The 22,500-nt window shown below is 43.8% G+C and overlaps 1 protein-coding gene across 2 annotated transcripts in view; it reads right to left on the bottom strand.

The window, feature by feature from the left end:
- The window catches only part of TRPC5 (transient receptor potential cation channel subfamily C member 5), a 266,576-nt gene that overhangs the window by 47,368 nt on the left and 196,708 nt on the right, over positions 1-22,500 (bottom strand). For both annotated transcript variants that reach the window (XM_053891241.1, XM_019426883.2), the window contains exons 5-6: positions 5,530-5,866; positions 3,763-3,902 (exon numbers count right to left, since the gene is read on the bottom strand). In XM_053891241.1, the coding sequence (XP_053747216.1) occupies positions 3,763-3,902; positions 5,530-5,866 (477 nt within the window). The remainder of the gene's footprint in view (positions 1-3,762; positions 3,903-5,529; positions 5,867-22,500) is intronic.

Below are 22,500 nucleotides of genomic sequence, written 5' to 3'. Positions count from 1 at the left end.
CAAGACAGAAGTAGATTTTGCCTGGAATTCAATCTGAAGCATATTGCCTTGAGCTCTCATCTAAATATCACAATTTCTTAGGACTAGATGTAAACAACTTCTCTGAGAAAATGTTGCATTTGGGGGCCAAATTATATTGTTAGCATTTCTAAAATGCGCTTCAGTTCCAACAACTGACAAAACCGGTGTCGTTAGCATCGTTTGCGTGCTTCCAATACTCTTCACTGTCAGAGGAGTTTGGAGAAACCCTGCCACACTTGTGCTTCTGTTTCAGATGAACTTTAGGTGGCTAATCCGTTTCATACACTCTTGGCCAAATCTTGTATCTCTGCATTTTCCCTTCCAAAGACAAACAAAAACACCCCCATTGGCTGCGTCGTCGTGAGGGGTGGGCATTGCCATGTCTGTTTTACAAGTGGAGGAGCTGAGGTCCAGATAGGCAGAGGGACGTTGTCTCTACTAAATGTTCCCTCAAATGTTGGTTGATATCACAGCACATATGCTAGATAGGCCTTTAAAAGTTTTGAGCTATACATGAGAGATGGAGACTGCTGATAACGAAACAGACCTATGTTGTAAAACTGGAAATTATCAACTGGAGCACGCACAGCTCATAATTCAGGACTTTCTCCCTCCACAATCACAACTGTAAGCACAGGGAAGTCTGCTGCCCATGGGACAGTGCGTCTGGATTTGCAGCACATTCAGAAATGTGAAAAGTGATCCTGATGGCAAATCTATGTTTTGCATATATATCTTTGGAGGCAGATATTATAGAATGTGATAGCAGGGACCAAACTTGGAGCTCATTTAGTGTAAAGGTTGAGCTCATTTAGCATAAAGGTCAGCAAACTTTTTCTGTCAAGGGTGAGATACTAGCCATTTTTGGCTTGGTGGGCTCTATGGTCTCTGTCACAACTACTCAACTCTTCCCTGGAGAACTCATAGGGAGTAAGTGAATAAGTGGATATGGCAGCAGGCCAAATCTGTTCTGCAGACCATAGTTTGATGGCCCCTGGACTAACACAAATGGTTTTCAAATTGTGTTCCTTGAAGCCTGAAGGTTCAGTAGAGGCAACTGGTAGCCACTGTGGGAGCCATAGAGGGGGCCTGGAAGATTGAGTCCTCAATCGGAATTCAGTCTTTGAGCTCTTCAGTACATTGAAGTTCTGAATAAGTTTTAGCTTCAAGATGTGATTTCATGGAAAAAATTAAAAAGCTGATAGCCACTGATCTAGTCCAATCTGCTTATTTTTCAGAGGCAGAATCTCAGGTTCAGAGAGGTGTAAGGATGGCCTATGGTAACCCAGCTTGTGTCAGAGCAGGGATTACATTCAGGCTTCCTGCTTCTTGGGTTAGTGACTAGGAGGCAAGTGATTTTTCTTATATTCTTTGAGATAGAATGCAGATTGAAAATTGACCTCCATGTCTTTCAGATCGGTGTACATCACACTCTGTCAATTCAAAAGCAAAATATGAAGGAAGCCAGCCTAATGTGGGCATTTAACAATAATAAGGATGGAGTCGGGGATTGTCTTCAGCCAAGTACTGGTTGAAGACAGGACCACAACTCAATGGCTGTCAAAGTTTCAATTTAGTTTGAACATATGGTAGTAAGGTAGTGGTGGGAGAAATGCAGGTGGAACCATCTTAGAAGACAAAAGGACAATTATTTTCCATTTGTAGGGTTATCTGGGGGCAATGAGGGCCAATCTTATGTGTATTTATTCCTTTTGAGTGCTTTCATATGTGTCTTCATTTCTGTTGTTGCAGACCACGTGTGGTGGAGTACATGTATCATTGACCATTGTTTTTGCTCTAATAAAGGATCTTCTCTGAGGTCAGCTTATCCCATGGCATTTCTGTACTGCCTTAGTACCATAGTGATCTGAAGTGTTTCAAGTAGCCTTGAGACCAGTTTTTGAGGCTTTACCTCATAGAGGTTGTCTCAGCCTACTTGGAGAAGTTCATCTCAGACCAGTGTGCCTCTGTGGGTGAGTGGACCAGACTATTTGTAACTTCTCATTGCAAATCCAAATCTGCATGTGGCATGTCATGCTTTGTCAATTCTCTTTTTTCTTGGGAAGAAATCCAACTTCTTGGTAAATGTCTCCCTTGGGTTAAGTGTTTGTCAGTTGAGGGGCATTTAGTCAGCTGAGTATAGCTGATTTATCTTTACACTCTGTGCTGGGGAGGTTCTCACTCCTGGGAATCTTTGCCAGTGAAACTGGACAGGTTATAAAATGATCTAATGTCGGGCATCTACAGACACATTTTTACATCCCTAAGAGAAATCCTTTTCTTGATCGTTTATTCTAAACTTTCCTGTTCAAACAAAACCAACCAATTTCTAGATTGATAATCTATTGTCCCTCCAGTGTATAAATACCACTTCCAAAGGAAGAGACTTTTTTTTGAAGCAAACAGTGTTACTTAGTCAGCAGAGTGCCAGAATGACATGGATTTCATCCAGGCACATTAACCAGAGATTCAAACATTTTCCTCACCAGCTTTTTCTTGTAAGGAAGTTGTAAGTCTGTGTTAAGCGATCACCACAAGTATAAGGCATACTCTTAGGATTCTTTCAAAAATGTTTCATGACTGCATTCAATATTCATGCTCCACGTAACTAACTCCCAAGGTCTTAAAATTTATGCAATATGCATATTAGGGATATAAAAATAAGTTGTTGGAGATTTGGGGGACAGCCATATTCCCATTCTAAAACTCCTTAATGTGGGATTTAGTGCCAAAAAGCATGACTGACTAGACAATCTCGGAGACTGAATTGTCAGCTTTTCCCCATGCTGGAGAAGTTCAACTCAGGGTAGGAGCACAGCCATTCTATTATCTAATGAGCACCAAATCTGAACTCAGAGCCTGTGACTACCCAGTGTGAGATGTTGGACATGAAGCTATTTTTCAGGATAATGTAGGCTGTACATTGTGTGGGAAGAGCATAAAGGTTGTGTGTGTGTGTGTGTGTGTGTGTGTGTGTGTACATTATCTGAATTGGTAGGGAGGCATAGGTTGAGTGTGGTACTCAAAAAGCTGGATTTATAACAGCTTGAATGATCATCCTCGTGCTGAAAGTATGAGGGAGGCAGAGATGATTAAAGATCTCTGTCTCCTGCAGTGAAGTTTCTAGGGTTCTGCTACCTGTCATATAAAGAGCACTTGAGGGAAGTGTGAATACTTAGCTTTGAGAAGAGACAACTCAGCAGGTTAGGGAGAGATGACTTCACACCGGAAGCACTATTACAGAAAAAGAGCAGCTTTGTTCTGTTTGACCCCCCAGGGAAGAAGGATTATTAATGGATGTGTCACAGGGAGAATAATATTAGAAAAACATAAAGTAGCACTTTTTAATGAAGTGACAAAGGTGGAGAGAGGCTTTTGGAGATTGGGAATTCAGTGAGTTTCCTGTCCCTGACCTATGGAAGGGTCGGTGCCCCATCTTGTTGGTAAGGATACTGTAGAGAGGATTTAAACACTGACTGGATGGGTGGGTGGTTGAAGACCCTTCTACTGTCAGAGTTTAAGAAGCTAAAGATTCATTTGTAAATTGCTCTAGTCTCCACTTTCTTTGCTTAGGTGGACACTGCTTACAAACTTTTGAAAGAATGTCTGTTTCTATGGTACTTTCCCGCATGGATCGGACTGTCATCAGCACTTTTCCCCTAAGCTCTGTATGCTCCCAGTGCTGAAGCTGAACGTAACCCAAATCATTGCTTGAGAAAAATGGCAGACATTCCAAGTTACCTTTACATAGGCCACAATCTTCAAGGAAATGGTTGCCAGGTAGAGTGAGTTCATTGCAAAATCCATCAGGTTCCACCAGTCATGGATGTATTCGGTAAATCCACCATCCCACATTTCCTTAATCTCCCCCCAAATGAAACCTGAAGAGTGGAGGCAAGAGGTTTATTTCTAGACAGGGTCAGAATAGACATCACAGTACAATTCTCCCAAGTAAAGGCAGATGGAAACAATGAATGAATTGGGATCACTGGAGTGAAGCCCATAGAGATGGTAATGATAACATAGCTCTTTTTCTTTCCTACTTCATCTCTCAGTTGTGAACTTGCCAGACCTAATAGGCTTTACCTGAAGATGCCTGTACATTATACTTTTCTGGATGCTATTCACTTTTAGTGCTGTTGTTATAGTTACTGGGATGTTGTCGCAATTTTGGGGTGCCTGATTCTACCCTCTTCCCATTTTGACGTAGGAAATTTATTAATTTCATTAACAGATCAATTAGGTCAAGATTACCCTGTAGTCCTTAGTTTCTACCATGTGCTAGAGGGAAAACTCGGTAAGTTTTGAGGTGAGCTAGCTGACCATCGACCAAATTACTGGATTTTGAGCCTGAAGCTAGGCAATGGGGCCCAAATTTATTTATTTATTTATTTATTTATTTATTTATTTATTTATTTATTTTAGAGTGCGAGAGAGAGAGAGAGATAGCAAATGATCGGGGGTGAGGGACAGAGGGAGGGAGAGAGAGAATTCCAAGCAGGATCCCAAGCCTGACATGGGGCTCAATCTCATGACCCTGGGATCATGACCTGAGCTGAAATCAAGAGTCAGCTGCTCAACCGACTGAGCCACCCGGGCAGGGACCCAAAATAATTTAGAATCCTTTTTTCTCCTTTCTCCTTTCACTGCGTGTGTGTGTGTGTGTGTGTGTGTGTGTGTGTGTGTGTGTGGGTTTTGTGGAATTCTGTCTGGTGACATAGATGTCTCCTGAACCTTAGAACTGGGAAACCAGTAAAAGGTGTGGCTGTGGCAGTGCTTCTCAGACTTTAAGGTGCATGTCAATCAGCCGGGGATCATGTTGAAATGCAGATTCTCATTCCATAGATCCAGGGTGCGACTTGAGATTCTGTATGTCTAACAAGTTCCCAGGTGATGATGCTAATATTGCTGATTTGCATATTAGAGTTTGAGTAGTAACAACCGGGGGGATAGTGATGCATTGGAGGATCCAGTGCAATCTACCTATGCTTAGAGACTACGGGTAAAGTTACTTTTACCATGGATGGTGTGAATTTCCTAGGTTCCCCTCCTGACTGTGGAATCTGTATCTATATAGGATGTAGACCCTGAATAATACTGGGGTTGTGTGGAGTAGCCACAGAAAGCAGCAGATACAAGTGCCCTTGAGTTTTAGGAAGGGCTTTGAATAGACTGATCAGCACTTGCCTGACTAGCTTACCTGAAACCCATTCTGATTGATACTTGGCTTTCCTTCTAAACCAACCGACAGGCAGTGTCTTGTATTTGAAGATGTTAGGTTAACAGAATTAGGCCGTGGGGTCACTGCCAATCTCACTGTGGACCATGCAATACTAAGTGATCAGAGCCTGGGGAGGAAGGCACCAGATTTCTGAAACTCCCCACAAAGCTTCCCCACTGCACAAAAAGATGTCCTAATTCAGGGCCAGCCCAACTGCCTATTCCAATACTTTATTTAAACAGGAGAAACAGGCACTCTGCCCATAGCTCTTGGTTTCTTTGACTCACCGAGAACCCAAGGCAATATCATCCATTCCACGACTGTTGGGGGAGGCCCCTGTACATGAAGGTCTGTCCTGACAATGTGCTGAGAAGCCAGGAGAAGCATGAAGAGGAAGGTCAGATATGATGCTGTGTGGCAGATAAACTTGATAAAGGGTTTCTTGATGAACAGCCCAAGGTTGCTCCTGGGTGAGATCAGATAAGCTATAGACAGCATGGGAAAGAGGAATCCAATGGTCATGCAGGTAAGAAGCTTGACTACCCAGTGTTTCCGTCGCCATCCAGGGAAGCCGTCATACCACAGAGTGGCAAGTAACTGTTGGCAATTAGGCTGAGCAACAAACTGGGGGAAAAAAAAGGAGAACAAGTTAGGCATCTTGGGTGTCCAGGGGGAAGTCTACATTCATAATACAGCTACGTGACCAATCCCCAGAAGAGGCCTGTTTTCCAGGTTTCCATGAATGGATCTAACCCTGGAGAGAGCTCTACATGTCAAGCTATGAGACTAGATTTTCCTTAGGGTTATTGATTTCATATATTAAATACATTTTTGTCTGTGTTTTCACATGCTTCCCTATTCTTCCTCCCATCATCTTAGAGAAATGGTTCCCAAACCTTGCCTCTGGATCAGAATCATCCAGCGAACATTACAAGATTCAGATGCCAGGGGTGCCTGGGTGGCTCAGTCAGTTAAGCGTCCAACGTCAGCTTAGGTCATGATCTCTCTCACTGTTTGTGAATTCGAGCCCCATGTGGGACTCTGTGCTGACAGCTCGGAGCCTGGAGCCTGCTTCGGATTCTGCGTCTCCCTCTCTCTCTGCCCCTCCCCCACTTGTGCTCTCTTTCTCAAAAATAAATAAGTATTAAAAACATTCAGATTCCCAGGTCACACCAAAGACTGGCTAAATGAACATCTCCGAGGAGGATAGCCTGGGCAGCTGTTTTACAAGGTTCTTTGGCAGAGTTTACATGTCGGTTAGCAGAGAATCATGGGGATATTTTATTTCAAATGGTTCACTTTTACTCATTCCTCTAGCTTACGTGAGGTCGTCAACAAATGTGCACTGTGCTTGGGCAAACACAAACTGGCCGGGAGTAAGCTCATGCCTGTGGCTATGGCTTGGAATGGAAATGAGTTCCCTTTTTGATTTTCTCTTTCTTCCCCTTTGGTTTTGAGCACATCCTGGCTGGCTTGCAGTGAATCAGCTTGCTGCTTTGCCATCTATTAACACCCTCTCAAGTCTAGACGTGCAGAGGAAGAAAGAATATTTGGGGGCCCAAATCACAGCATTGTATACTAACCCAGCTGGGATTAAAGGCAATCTACTTTAGACTTAAAGGCAATCTACCAAGTGTGAGTGAGTAATAGTTAAGGAGTCATCATTGCAAATAATCCTTAAGCTGCTACTTCCTGGTACCCAACTCAGGAGGGAGCTCAACTGTCAGCCATGATTTTAAATACTGCCTGTATCTGACTGTTCCAGCTTCCCATGGGAAAAAATGGTTAACTAGAGCTGTACCGTATAGCTTACTAACGCAAAGGAAATAAAATTCTTCCATCTTTTACCTAACACCCCAGGTAACGTAGCCCAACCTTACTGTTAGTGTATCTGGGAAGATCACTAGCTTCCCGCCAAAACCGTTCTGCTCTTCCTTGAGCACACAGCTGGGCTACATTACTTCCAGTCTCCCTTTGCAGTGAGATGTGGCCACGTGACTAAGTTCTTAATAATGGGAGGTGCAGAGAAATGATGAGTGGTACTTCCAGGCCTGGCCTATAGAGGTCTCCTCTGTGCTATCCTCCTTGTTCTCTCCCGCTTCCGGCTGACTGGAATGTCAACCCAGGTTGACTGTCAACTGGGTTGACTGGAAGGTCAACCCAGGATGACCTAGGAGTTTCTGTCAGCTCGTGTCCCTCAGTGACCATATAGAGGAGAACTATCAGGCTGATACCTGTCTTGGACTGTTACCTGACTGAGAGGATTCCAGCATGTTTGAGCCATTATATATTTGGGGGTCTAGACTACCCTCAAGCAGTTAACTATTATGAAACTACCAAAAATAAGCTCTAAGATCTTTTTATCCTGTGATCTCATTTTCTTCAAAGATGCTTCTGGTCCCCAACACGTCCTGTGTCACACAGAAAGACACAATCCTATAGTCCCTTTCTACTCTTCCTGGCCTTATCGCCCATGCCTGAGGCTGGGGTGAAAAAGTCCTAACAAATAAAGTACAGAAAAGTAGAAGGGTAAAGCGAGATGTTTGGATGCATGGGAAAAGCACTGGGAGTACACAGTCTAGTGAGGGGGATAGATGTAAAAAAAGATGGTTATAAGACAGTATAGTAAGGGCTTAAATTTAAAATGGATACGAACAGGGGCACCTGGGTGGCTCAGTCTGTTAAGCGTCTGACTTTGGCTTAGGTCATGATCTCACCGTCCGTGGGTTCGAGCCCGGTGTTGGCCTCTGTGCTAGCAGCGTGGAGCCTGGAGCCTTCTTCGGACTCTGTGTCTCCCTCTCTCTCTGCCCTTCCCCTGCTCCCAATCTGTCTCTCTCTCTCAAAAATAAATAAACATTAAACAAAAATTTAAGGGCACGTGGGTGGCTCAGTCAGTTGAGTGTCTGACTTAGGCCCAGGTCATGACCTCATGGTTTGTGAGTTTGAGCCCCATGTCGGGCTTTGCACTGACAGTGTGGAGCCTGCTTTGGATTCTCTGTCTCTCTGTCTCTCTGCCCTTCCTCTGCTCGTGCTCTCTTTTTCAAAGATAAATAAACATTAAGACATCTTAAAAAAAACTTTTTAAATGGATACAAACAAAGCATAATGGGAACACAAAGGAGAGCAAATCTGGACAGGCAAGGATCCCTGGGGGAGGTGATACCTGAGTGGAGCATTAAATGATGTGTAGAAGGTGGTTAAGCATAGGGGAGGAGAGGGGAAAGAAGTGGACAGCCAAGGCAGAGGGGATAACATGACTAAAGGCATAGAGGTTAAAAAAGAACATGACTTGTATGAGGAACTAGAGCAGTCTGGGGTGGCTGTGGCTTGAAATGCAAAGCCATGAATGGCAAGAGATGGGACTAGAGAAGTAGACAGGGTGTTACAGAGGATTACAATGATAACCTTTGGCTATTGTAAATAGTATGACTCATTTTAAGAGCGATGGGGAGCCATAAGCAATAGGTTTATGTGTATGAGTGTGTGTGAGTGTGTGTGTGTGTGTGTGTGTGTGTGTGTGTGTGTGTGTGTGTTTATAAACAGTATAGTAGACTAAAAAGACTCTCCACAGTAGACTCTGGAGCTAGATTGCATTGGTTCTCTTTGTTCTTCAACGTTTTCATCTAAATAGAGATAACAACAGCATCTACCAGCTACGGTTGGTGTGAGAAGTAAGATCACTTAGTACCTCCGAAGCACTTAGAACTAGGCCTAACACATAGTAAGGGCTCATTTCAATCTTAGCTGCATGTATTATTATGCATGTCATAGGATCAGACTTAGACGTGAGAAAGATCCTTTTGGGTATTGAATGGGAGATGACCTGGGGGCAGAAAGTGGGCAAAACTCGAGGCAGGAAGACGACCTGTTAGGAATCTGGTATACTATGATTGTGACTTAGACTAAGGTAATGACTGTGGAAATGGAGAGATGTCCTCAGATGCAAAATACAGGGAGGAGGTGGGAAGTGGCAGGATATGGCGATAAATGGGGAGTGAAGTAATAGATGGAGATTGAGTGTAAAGGGAGGGGGGGCATCTCTTTTTGGGGAATTGGTAGACATCAGTGTCGTCAGCTGAGAGTGGGAACACTGAAGCTGGAACAGGTTTATGGAGATGCGTGCACTTGTAGACCTGTTGAGTTAGATTTGTCTGTGCGACACTGAATGGAGATATTTGGATTGATGTACTGATGTGCTATTGCAGGGATTGACAAACTTTTTCTGTAAAAGGCCAGAAAGTAAATATTTGGGGCTTTGCAACCCATATGGTTCCTGTAGAAACCACTCAACTGTTTTAGTGCAAACTCAGCCATAGACAATGCGTAAATACGTAAATGAATGGGTGTGGCTGTGTGTGCACCAATTAAACTTTGGTTGTAGTTTGCCAATCCCTGTACCATGATATTGCTCCCTGCTGCTGCCAGAACCAAACAAATATTTGGACCACTTCTGCAATGGTCTTTATGACCTCTTGGGACTTGCCCTCGTGTATCCCTAAGAACTCTGACCCCAGAAATCACTTTCCCTTAGGCAAAAAGTGCAGAGGTGAAGCTTCTTTTAATAATGGATATTATCGCCCAACCTTTATCTTCAGTGCTGCTGCTCCGATTTTTGATTGGGCTGAAGTTGGTAATTTTAAAGTTTGGACAGGGTTTTGTTTTCTGTTTTTACATCTTACAGGAGTAGAACAAACTGCAATTAGAATATTTGTGAAGGAAGTTTTTATTAAGCCACCACGTAGTATTGAAGCTCAAAACATCTGTGAGCTTTGACTGCACAATCCTGATTCCTGTTTGCATACTGAAGTTCAAATTTGACAGGTTATTTAATCAATCTCTACTTGATTTCAAGAATGCCTCAGAAGGAGAGATTGCAGGAAAAACAGTGGAGTGTGTAAGTGTTGTCTGCTTTCATTGCACGAAGAGCCAAGCTGTACAGAGCCTAGAGTGGTAGTTTTTAATTTTGATGAAGTCCAATTTGTGTTTTATTGTTGCTTGTGCTGCTGCTGCCCTATCTAAGAAACCATCACCCTATCCAAGGTCACAAAGATTTGTACCGTTTTCTTCTCCAAGTTTGATAGCGTTAGCTCTTATAGTCAGGTCTTTGATCCATTTTGAATTAACTTTTTCATATTGTATGAGAAAAGGGCCCAACTTCATTCATTTGTCCCAGCACTATTTTTTGAAAAGGCTACTCTTTCCTTATTGAGTTGTTTTGGCATTCTTTTTGAAAATCAACTAACCATAAATGTAAGGGGTTATTTTAGACTCTTAAATCTATTCCTTGTATCAATGAGTCTGTCCTTGTCTTGTTCCTGATTTTAGGGGACAACCTTTCAGTTGGTCTCCATGAAGTGTGATATTAGCTATGGTTTTATCATAGATGGTTTTCATCAGGTTAAGGAAGTTCTCATCTGTTTTCTGAGTGGTTTTTTTTTTTATCATAAAATGATTTTGTCAAATACTTTTCCTATGTCAATTGAAATGATTATGTGTGTTTTTCTCCCTTCCTTCTACGAATATACTGTAAATACATCGATTGATTTTGTTATGTGAATCACTCCACTACTGAGATGAATTCCACTGGGTCATGGTGTATAATCCTTTTTATGTATTTCTGGATGCGGATTGCTTTTCGTTAAGCCTATTGTTTGCCTCAACTGCTATCCCCTGTTTCAGGCAGCCATGGTGTTAAACAATTGCTGCTCAAGTTTTCAACGAACACCCTTAGGAAAAGGGCTGTTGGTGCTGAGTCATATCACATAAACAAACACCAGCTCTGTAAATGGAGCTTTTCTAGGAAGTTGTCAGGTCATATAATGACAATTTTCTGGGGATGGGTCTTTTGGGGGAGATGCAAACCCAATCTTTTCACAGTTGCTGTCGTTCCAAGGCTGTTGGTTTTCAAGACTACGGCGGGCCTGGGTAAAGGGGTATTGGAATAGGCAGGTTAAAATATCACAAAAATTGCTCTTCTTACCAAGATTCAGCTGTTTTTCTTGAATACATGCTCCTCTGGTTGTTGCGAGCCTTTGGTTAATTTTCAGAGTTGTGAAAATGTTTATTTGGAATATTTTTCTTATGCCTTGTTCGTTTTTTGAAGGAGTGGATTTCCCGATGTCCTTATTCACCATTCTGGAAGTGTTTCCCTTTGTAACTTTTTAATTTTTCATGATGTTGTATTTGGGTTGTTGGGTTGTGGGTTGTGGGTTAGTCCAAAGGATAGAGTCCTTTCCCAATTTCCTCCTCGGGGGGCTTCAAGAAAACAAAGTTTGAGCAGTATGGGAGCTTCCTAAAAGCCAGAAGACTGGGTGTTGGTCAAGGACTGGGAGCATGTCTTAGTTTCCATTATATTCCCAATATTTTGCTAAATGCCCGGCTGGCACAAGGTAAACACTGAATAAATATCTGTTAAATGAGTGATTGAATAAATAGGTCTGCGATGGAGGAACCTTGGTGGAATGCTCTCTTTCTAAAGCTTTCTTTCCTTAATGTATAGAGGGGGTGAAGTATGGTAGCTAAGACAAGTCTCCTGGGAGTTGAAATTAGGAACTACTCTTAGCATAGATTAACTACCATATACTGAGCTCGTACAATGTACCAAACATTATATCGGATTTTCACATGCATCACCTCATAGCAACCCTGAAGGCAGATATTGGCATTATACTCCTTTCACAGGTGATGAAACTAAGCCCAAGATCACATTCATGGTATGTGGTAGGGCCAGGATGGGAGCCCTGGCTTGATTGACTCCATAGACCAAGCCCTTAAATATTGCATTCTGGCAATCCGTGGATGGTGTGAGCTGAGGCCTGCAGAAAGCTGAATTCCCCAGTATCTTCCCCATTGGCCTTGTCACAGGGATTGAAATGCTCACATCACTTATTGCTTTGGGTCAAGGTATTGAAATTATTGAAATTGTATTCGTGTTTTTAGGAAGGGGTAACATATGAAACTATTAACTAACCTTAATGGTTTTAAGTGTGTGTATCATATTAGCCGGTTAACGAGCTACAAGGGACCTGCATACCAGCAAATGGTCAGAAGCCCAGGTCTGGGCTCTTGAGTGGCAGCTGGGAAAGGCAGGGTCGGTGGGGCATAGCGAAGGACATGGGGGAGGCTCTGAAGATCTTACCTTCCTGGTTTAGTCCCAGGCCAGGTCTGTATGGGACCCACCTTTTCAACCTGTCCAAATCCTGTCTTCACCAACCTGCTAGGGTTCTCACCTCACCGCAGTTCTGCAATGCTTTGTGTCTCCAATGCTCTTGGGAAAGGGCTGAAAATTAATTTTTTCCTTACTGTATGGGACTTTTGGAAAAGCCTTGCCTTATTTCCTTTGACATAAAGCTGCATTTTAAATGGAGGGGCTCAATAGCTCTTTGCCCCTCAAATGAGTAATTCTTTTTTAAAAATAATTTTAAATGTTTATTTTTTTTGAGGGGGGGGCAGTGTGTGAGTGGGTGAGGGGCAGAGAGAGAGGCAGATACAGAATCTGAAGCAGGCTCCAGGCTCTGAGCTGTCAGCACAGAGCCTGACATGGGGCTTGAACTCACAAACCGTGAGATCACGACCTGAGCCGAAGTCGAATGTTTAACCGACTGAGCCACCCAGGCGCCCCAAATGAGTAATTCTTGATAGGAATAATGTCAGCTTCTACTGGAAGGAGCCTGACCCTCCCCCAGGCAACTAGCAAACCCGTTTTGATTTCACCTCAACAGACCTCTGACTTCATTCATTCAGTGAGGAGAATTGTTTCCCTAGCTCCTCACCAATCTATTGTATGCGACTTTTGTTCCTACATCTGTTTATTTTTTGAAAAACATGTTTATTTTTTTGAGAGAGAGAGAGAGAGAGAGGGCGAGCTCAAGCAGGGGAGGGGCAGACAGAGAGGGAGAGAGAGAGAATCCCAAGCAGGCTCTGGCCCGTCAGTGCAGAGCCTGACGTGGGGCTCGATTTCACAAACCATGAGATCGTGACCTGAGCTGAAACCAAGAGTCGGACACTTAACCCACTGAACCACCCAGCTGCCCCTGTTCCTACAGCGGTCTAAATAATCATGTAACTTTCATGTTTGATTCGCATGCTGAACACAAAGCAGAAGACAATTTGACTTGCTCATTGCTAAGGGAATACAAGATCAACACGATTCAACTTAGGCGTTTCAACAGGTATTTCTGTACACCTGCTCTGTGTCCAGTTCTGTGTGGTGGGTGGGAAGAGGGTCACAACAAGAGGGACCCATGGTGATTCTGGCCTGCAGGATCTCATTGACTGACCAGCCAAACTCACATGAAACAAGTAACACGACAGCAATGTTTGTGTTCAGATGCCTGCAAGAGCATTGCAGGTGGTAAGAGTGTCATGTTCTCAGATGGTTGGGGGCCACAGACTGGTGAAAGCCACTCCCTTCCAAACCGGGAGATTTTGCCAAGTAAAGACATGATTATAAAAGCTATGCCCCCTTTGATTTTCTGTTAACACTGCTTCATAAAAAAAAAAGGGTCAGAGGGACGTCTGGGTGGCTCGGTTGGTTAAGTCTCCAACTTCAGCTCAGGTCATGATCTCATGGTTCGTGGGTTCGAGCCCCGCGTCGGGCTCTGCGCTGGCAGCGCAGAGCCCGCTTCTGATCCTCTGTCTCCCTCTCTCCCTGCCCCCACCCCGTTTATACTCACTCTCTCAAAATAAATAAATAAACATTAAAAAGAGAAAGGCTGGAATAAAGTATAGTCATTCAAACTGGATCCATTTAGCATTAGGAAAAGCTGACTACATTGTTGTGAGGCACAGCAACTTAGGAACTCAGGGCATTCAGAGAAGGGACAAATCAGCAGGCACTAGAGTCAGAAGGATAAGCTGTAGAGAAGCATTCAAATCAGAGAATCTCACTTCCTCCTGGAAGCCTTCCCTGATTGCCCCCGCCAGAGGCGATCCCTCCTCCTTAAGCACAGGCTGCTTTGGTCCTTTCTTATGGTACCTCTTAGAGCTTGACCTGTGTTACACTTACTTTTATGTAGAACATGTGACTTGGCTTTCTTACATGGTAAGCTTCTTTTTTTTAAAAAAAAAGTTTATTTATTTATTTTGAGAAAGAGAGAGAGCGCATGTGGGAGAGGGGCAAAGAGAGGGAGAGAGACAATCCCAAGCAGGCTCCACACCGACATGGGGCTCGATCTCATGAACCATGAGATTGTTACCTGAGCCAAGATTAAGAGTCAGATGCTTAACCCATTGAGCTACCTAGGTGCCCCTCTCCCATGGTAAGCTTCTGAAGCAGCAGGGGCGGGGAGCAATTTTGTCTGTTGTGTGACATTTCATAGCTCAAAAGGCTTTGCAGATATTTACTGTACTTGTTAAAGTGAGAAAGTTCTCCTCTTTGCTTTCCTGCTAAACTTCAGACCTGAATGTTCAATCCCCAGTGGGCATTTCAGATTCATAACCCAAATGGAACTTTCTGTCCCCCAAATCTTCCAAAACACACACACACACACACACACACACACACACACACACACACACAAACACACACTTCTCTTTTCATCTCATATTCTGTGTGCCCTCAAGGTATTTCTCTAATACTGGGCATAATAGTCACAGATTAAATGTACACAGAACTTCCTATGTTTTGGATACATTTAAAAGCACTATATATATATTAACAAACCCAAGAAGTTGCTACTACCTTTACACCCATTTTACAGATGAGAAAAACTGAGGCTCAGAGAGGTTAGACACTAATGAGACAAAAATTGCCATTTGAGTACTTACTATGTGTCAAGCACTGTAGTAAGTGCTCATTTAAGAGTAATGAGCGAGGGGGGCGCCTGGGTGGCTCAGTCATTGAAGCGTCCAACTCTTGGTTTTGGCTCAGGTCATGAGCTCATGGTTCATGGGATTGAGCCCTGCATCGGGCTCTGTGCTGACAGCGCAGAACCTGCTTGGTATTCTCTCCCTCTTTCTGCCCCTCCCCTGCTTGCATTCACGCTCCCTTTCTCTCTCTCAAAATAAGTAAATAAACTTAAAAAAATAAAGTCAATATGTCTTAAAAAAAAAAAAAAAGAGTAGTGAACTAGGGATACACTTCCCTGGTTATTGATTGAGTCCCCAGTCTCTGAGGATACAATGGAAAGTGAAAAGAAGTCCCTTGGTAGGAACAGAGGATCTAGGGGTGGGGGGTGTGGGCTCTTGACAAGTAAGCCAGACCATGAGGCAGAGAAAAAACAAGACAGTAGCAGTGAGTTTCCAGTGGCTCTACTAGGAACAGGCAATGATCAAAGGAGAAAAATCTTTCTTAATTCCCACAATCCACTCTGTTCCATGCCATGGAGGCTGTCAGCAAGAGAAACATTAGATCAGGATAGACCAAGCCAGTCCCACACTGAGTCACCTCACTGGTGATTTTCACATGATTGTCAACTGCTGGGTGTGTATAAAAGTGCAATAGATGAGACTGGAAGAAAGGTCACCTTGACATATGTTTAGCATTCAGAGGTTTGTTAAACAGTACAGGCCTGTTGTTCCTTGAAGTGATTGGCAATGAGTTATCTTTGCTTCCTAAAAGAGATCAGCCGACTTCAAGTTGGGGGATTTACCGCTATAAACACTTCTTCCTTTAGTACATTCAAAGGATGAGAAAATCTGAAATGTGAGAGTGAATCTCCCCCCACCCCTTCATCCCTTTCCAGAGTAGAAGGATCTGCAAGAAAAATTGAGGTCCCAACTATGGCAGGATCGGAGTGAAGGGCCTTTCTTGGTGGTTTGAAGAAGTCTACCGATCTTTCAAGAACCTTCTTCTCCCTCAGTGAGGGGCTGCACATTGGAATAGGCCCAACTTTCACTGCATCAGATGTCAGTTCTTCAAAAGAGAGTCCGATTGTGTATAACGGTGTATTTAAAAAGCCAGCCTGCAAAAATGATCTGAGATAGAACAGGTTTTGTTGGTTTGTTTTATAGTTGCCAATCAAGCTGGGCTTTGATGACAAAAACGCCCAAAAAGGAAATCGATGGCAATACAAAATTTTCCAAAGAGGGAAAAATGTTCAAAACACCTACCATTGCAGTGAGCTCGCTGAGCCGTAGTGTTATCAAGTGGTTCAGCTTTTTACCAGAGGCGAAGAAATAGGTTTTGGCAAGTAGATTAGGCCCAGGTTACAATTCAAAAGTGGCCCCTACATTTTGTATGTAGTCTCTGTCTATAACAATTTGATATTTACTCACTCAGATCACTAATCCGTGGTGAATTTTTTTTTTTTTAAGAGGGAGATGTGGTGCTGCCCCAGGGATTACTGAGACATTTTGTACTCGGTTGGCTGTTGCTGCAATTACCTAGCGGACATGGTTCTTGAACAAGGATACCGATATCAAAGGCAACACAAGTTCAGTCTCACAAAATAAGTCAACTGGCAGTCATTCCTCTAATTTCAAGTTTGAGCTAAGGCTCACTAATTTGAACTAACTGGAGGAAGGTGAAACTAGATGCTGAAAACTTGGTTTTAGAATACATATTTAAAAAAATATAGTTTTCCATTTGCACATATACACAGCAGCTGGGATTTGCTAAATGGGGTTTCCTGGCAGGTGCCATAATTCTCCTGTGTTAGAGGTGATAGGCTCTTGAAAGCATGTAGTGCTGCGGAATTAAGTCCGATCACAATGGCTTATTCTAGCCATGAGATGGCAGCAGAGAGCGGTGGGAGCTCACTTCCACTTCCAAGGGTGGCGGTGGCGGTGGCGGGGGTGGGGGGGAAGGGGGGGGGGTGGGGGGGGTGGGGGCGGAGTTCTAGAAGGAAAGAGGAGGGATGTCTGGGTGCTTCAGTCGGTTGCGTCGGACTTGGGCTCAGGTCATGATCTTGAGGTTTGTGAGTTCAAGCCCCCTGTCGGGCTCTGTGCTGACGGCTTGGAGCCTGGAACCTGCTTCAGATTCTGTTTCTCCCTTTCTCTGCCCCTGCCCCGCTCACACTGTGTGTGTGTGTGTGTGTGTGTGTGTGTGTGTGTGTGTCAAAAATAGATAAACATTAATTTTTTTTTATTTTAGAAGGAAAGAGGAGGCTGTATTGGCAAACTTCTCACCTGGGAGGGAGCAAGTGCACCTGCATGGCAGGGCAATTGAAGAGGAGAGCCTGGAAACTCACTAGAGCCAAGATGGGGGCAAAATATAATGAGAGCCAAAGAGGCAACCAATTCTGATGGCATGAGTCTTTGAGAGCTGGGTGCCCTGGCAGTTCCAAGCCCAGTGCTGGGAGGATGCTACAGGTCCACAGATCCACAGTACTTATTCCAAAATCCTTGAGGACAGATGTGTTTTGCAATTCTAAATTTGCCAGATTTTAGAACAATAATATGCTGTTTGTACCATATATTAGGTAACACCCCCAGTGGGATTTAAGGCAGCACTCATAATTAGGGTTGCCAAATTTAGCAAATAAAAATACAAGATATCTAGTTATATTTGAATTGCCAATAAACAGTGAAACATGTTTTAGTGTAAGTATGTCCCAAATATTGTAAAGGGACAAACTTGTACTAAAATATGATTCACCGTTTATCAGCAATTCAAATGTAACCAGGTGGCTTGTATTTTATCTGGAAATCCTACTGTAGTCAAACACATTAATATTGCAGCAGTGGGGGACGCTTGGGTGGCTCAGTCGGTTAAGTGTCTGACTCTTGATTTCAGCTCAGGTCATGATCTCAGGGTCGTGAGATCGAGCCCTCCATCAGCTTCCTTGCTGAGCATGGAACCTGCCTAAGATTCTCTCTCTGCCTCTCACTCTGCCCCTCACCCACACATGTGTGCAGGCACTCTCTCTTCCTAGAAAACATCTCAAAAAATGTCAGCAGTGAAACCTGTGAATGCTTAGACTCATCGGGATAAACAAAGACAATAAATCGCCTTGCATCAGTTCGTCTCATGTTTTGCCACCACATGCATTTTGATAGGAAATTTATTAAAAAATTGTTTTTTGGTTCAGGACTTGGTCAATATCGGAACTGTGGACTTGTAATTGTTCACTACATAAAACAGTGGAGAGATCTATGGTGAGATGTATTCATGCCTTCAGTGTATCTCGTTCTTAAGGGCCGAGGTCCCTCCTTTTTCATCAGGTCACAAGATATGTTCAGGCACTGCAGATCCTGAAGAACTGGGGCAAAAAAGGAGACTAAGTCAGGTAACACCCAAGTCGTTTTCACATTTATAAGAAGGCTTGGCTAGAGGTTTCATGACCTGCTGTGAGCTGCCCACTTGGAAATCTTCAGCATGACATCAGAATAAAGGTGGTGGAGGAAACTTAACCCCTAGCTATAAGAAAGAACACATTTCAGAAACATATATCTTTTTTTTTATTTGAGAAAGAGAGAGCAGGGGAGGGGCGGGGGGGAGAGAGAGAGAGAGAGAGAGAGAGAGAGAGAGAGAGAGAGAGAGAATCCCAAGCAGGCTCCATGCTGAGTGTGCAGCCCGATGTGGAGCTTGATCCCACGACCCTGGGATCGTGACCTGAGCCAAAATCAAGAGTCAGATACTCAAGGGACTGAGCCACCCAGGAGCCCCTGGAAACATATATCTTGAACTCTGCCTCTGGTTTGGCATGTGACTCGTGATGGGTCTTGGGGCAAGTCTTTGTGTTTGGGTTTTTATCTATGCAATAGGTGGTCGCCACCCACCCTGCCTTCCTCACAGGGCTCGCCTGACAATCAAATGGATCATGGGTGGGAAAGTGCTTGGGAACATTCTCCACACTAAACAAAAGGAAGATAGCATTCCTCATACATCTTTGGTAGCTTATCGGTGCAATATAGGCCTCATACATAAAGATATTTCTAATAAGGTGAAATGACAGCATGGTCTCTGTAGTCAGACAGACAGACCCGAGGTGCAAATTCCAGTTCCACAACTTTCTGGCTGGATGACCTTGGGCAAGTTGCTTAATCTTTCTGGCCTTCAGTTTCCCCATCTGAAAAATGAGGATTATGCTATTAACCCATGTCATAGGGTTGTTCTAAAGATGAAGAGAGCTAACTCAGTGCCTGGCAACGAGGAAAGAAACATTATTATAGCATTTTCATCATGGATTATTCTGAGAATTAGACAAAGAGGCATTCAGTGTTAGCTATTTTCATCATTATGGCTCTCATTATTATGAGATGGAGAATCATTGCTTCTTGGATAGTCTTGAAGTGACTGTCTATGTGACTTGACAGAGGCCTCCCTAGACAGTACATCCAACTGGAGTCAGTACAGACCTCGCCATATAGTCAGAGCCCATAAATAACTCTAACAAATTCCAGGGTGAAAAACTGGATTATTATGCAAGACATATTTTAGAGGAAGCTGGACAACTCGGTAGATGAAGGAGGGAATTTCTTTTTTTTTTTTTTTAATTCATTTTTGAGAGTGAGAGACAGAGTGCTAGCAGGGGAGGGGCAGAGAGAGAGGGAGACACAGAATCCGAAGCAGGCTCCAGGCTCTGAGCCGTCAGCACACAGCCCGACACAGGACTCGAACCCACGAACCACGAGATCATGGCCTGAGCTGAAGTCAGATGCTTAACCAACTGAGCCGCCCCGGCACCCTGAAGGAGAGAATTACTGACTGAGAAAGATTGGCAAGTCAGGATTGCAGGAAGGGTGGCTTTTGGAGGGCTGACTGCCAAGCTGAGGTATCTCAGGGGACTCTCTAAAGCTGAGATGGAAGATTCTCTAAGTATGGTTTGGGGTCAAAGTACAAAACTTGCTCCAGGCAGGGGCGCCTGGGTGGTTCAGTCGGTTAGGCGTCCGACTTCAGCTCAGGTCGTGATCTCACGGTTTGTGGGTTCGAGCCCCACATCGGGCTCTGTGCTGACAGCTCACAGCTTGGAGCCTGCTTCAGATTCTGTGTCTCCCTCTTTCTCTTCCCCTTCCCTGCTTGTCCTCTGTCTATCTCTATCTCAAAAATAAATAAACATTAAAAATTAAAAAAAAAAAAAAACTTGTTCCAGGTGGCTTGCCCTGGGTGATTATTGAGGAGGATGGCCTGGAGAGACGATTGCAACATGGCTCCTGTGTACTTGATGTAACCCAGGGACAGGATGTTCTGCACTTCTCTGTTCTCTCAACCAACCCTCACTCTCCCATGCCCTCCCCCGCCACATGCACATGTTCTCTCTCCCTTTTGTGGAGAAAACAGGGATCCTCAGTGCTGTGAGGGCTTTTACCAAGTCACTTCCCTTCTGCTTCCAGGCAGGATTGCTCCAAAGCCAGTTCAATGAAACCAGCGGCATTTCCTTACCACCTTACTCCGTGCCAGGCCCTGTGCTGGGTACTTGGGACATAAGCAGCCAGAACCTCATCCCTGAAGGAAACACCTAACAAATAAAGACAAAACTATATTCCTGCCTCCCTCTCCCGCCCACCATGACGTGGTTCCCAGGGCCTGACAAGAGCTATAATGAAACCAGGAGACTTTCTCACTAATGACTAAAACAGGAATGTAAAAACTCATAAAGGAACAAGGTTAATGTAGCTGGAGGGGAGCAGAATTAGCTGGTATCCTAAGGGGGTTCCTTATTACTGCTGAGTACAAAGACCATTGGAGCCTTGGTGGCTTGATTTTAAAGACAGCAGCATGTATCCTAACCCCTGTCCTTCTTCCTTCCCTCTAGGGACCAGCCTTATGGTGGGCTTTTATTAATGACTTATTGAGTGCTTTCCTATATGCCAAGAGCTTTGTATTTATTCATTCTTTTCATCCTGAATTCTCAGAATGACTCATTGAGGGAGGTATGAGCTCCATTTTACAGATGAAGAAATGGAGACACAGAGAGACTAAAGAACTTGTCTAGTAAGTGGTGAGAACCAGGTCTTGAGCCCAGGCCTATCAGAGTATACCGCGGATGCTCTGACCCAGGGGTCATCGAACTACAACCTGGGGACCAAATCCAGGGTGTTACCTATTTGTGTAAATAAAGTTTTGTTGGAATACAGCCTACTCATTTGTTTACATATTATGTATGGCTCTTTCTGTGCTACAGTGACAGAGTTGAGTAATTACAACAGAGACCATATGGACTACAATGCCTAAAGTATTTGTTCTCTGGCCCTTTACTACAGAAAAACTTGCTGACCCCTCATTCTACCCACCATACTACACGGTCTCTGGTATGTAGACTTTGAAGTTGGAGCTGAGGTCAAACTTTGGCTTGGCCATTCATTAACAGCATGCCCTTTGACAAGTCCTTTTACGTCTGTGTGCCTCAGTTTCCTCATCCGTAAAATGGGAACAGTAATATTACCTATCTCCTAGGATTGCTGAGAGGGCTAAATGAGATACGATGCGTGGAAGGTATTTAGCACAGTGACTGGATGCCTGGCACATGGTAAACTCTTTTTTTTTTTTTTTAATTTTTTAACACTTATTTATTTTTGAGACAGAGAGAGACAGAGCATGAACACGGGAGGGGCAGAGAGAGAGGGAGACACAGAATCTGAAACAGGCTCCAGGCTCTGAGCGGTCAGCACCAGAGCCCGACGCGGGGCTCGAACTCACGGACCATGAAATCATGACCTGAGCCGAAGTCGGCCGCTTAACCAACTGAGCCACCCAGGCGCCCCATGGTAAACTCTTAAAAAATGATAGTTGAATTATTTGGAGTAGTAATGACAGTGGGTAGACAGACAGAACTCTGTGCCTGGCACATAGTGAGTGTCACTTAAATACCAAATACTTGAATTTGTTTTGTTCCTATTCTTGCTGACTTTTCTAGGGCCTTGGGTTTGCTGAATAAAAGACTGAAGTTTGAGGCTGGAGGGAGAGGTGGGGCATCAGTAGGGCAGGGCAGTGAACATAGTGGTTTTGGCCTAGAGGATGGTTGTCAGCAGAGGATTTACTCTGGGATAAGCTGTTTAATGCTTTAATCTTGAATAAGCTTGAACCATAATATGTGACCAAAGTGAGGTGTGTGTGTGTGTGTGTGTGTGTGTGTATGTGAAAGAGAGAGCAAGAGAGAATGTGCGCCCCCATTCTGTGGGGTTTTTTTCTTTAATCCTCAAAGTTCTTTCCCAGTGTTACCCTCAAATGGACTCAGATTCCATTTTTTTTTGAAAATTTTGAAATTTTCTTCAAGATTTCAGTGTGTGCTAACCTCCCCACTCTCCAAGTTCCTGTAGCAGGTATAGAAAAATCAAAAAGAAGACTTGGGATACATTTTGTTCTCAGTTGTGCTTGGTTGGTCTCCCTGATTAGACTCTCAACTCCTGTAGGGCAGAGACCATGACCTACATCT

The sequence above is a fragment of the Panthera pardus genome, unplaced genomic scaffold (assembly GCF_024362965.1).
Source record: "Panthera pardus isolate Hobbes unplaced genomic scaffold, ASM2436296v1 HiC_scaffold_27, whole genome shotgun sequence".
Classification (NCBI taxonomy): domain Eukaryota; kingdom Metazoa; phylum Chordata; class Mammalia; order Carnivora; family Felidae; genus Panthera; species Panthera pardus.
The sequence above is the reverse complement of the archived record's forward strand: the minus strand, read 5'-3'. Positions and strand labels throughout refer to the sequence as shown.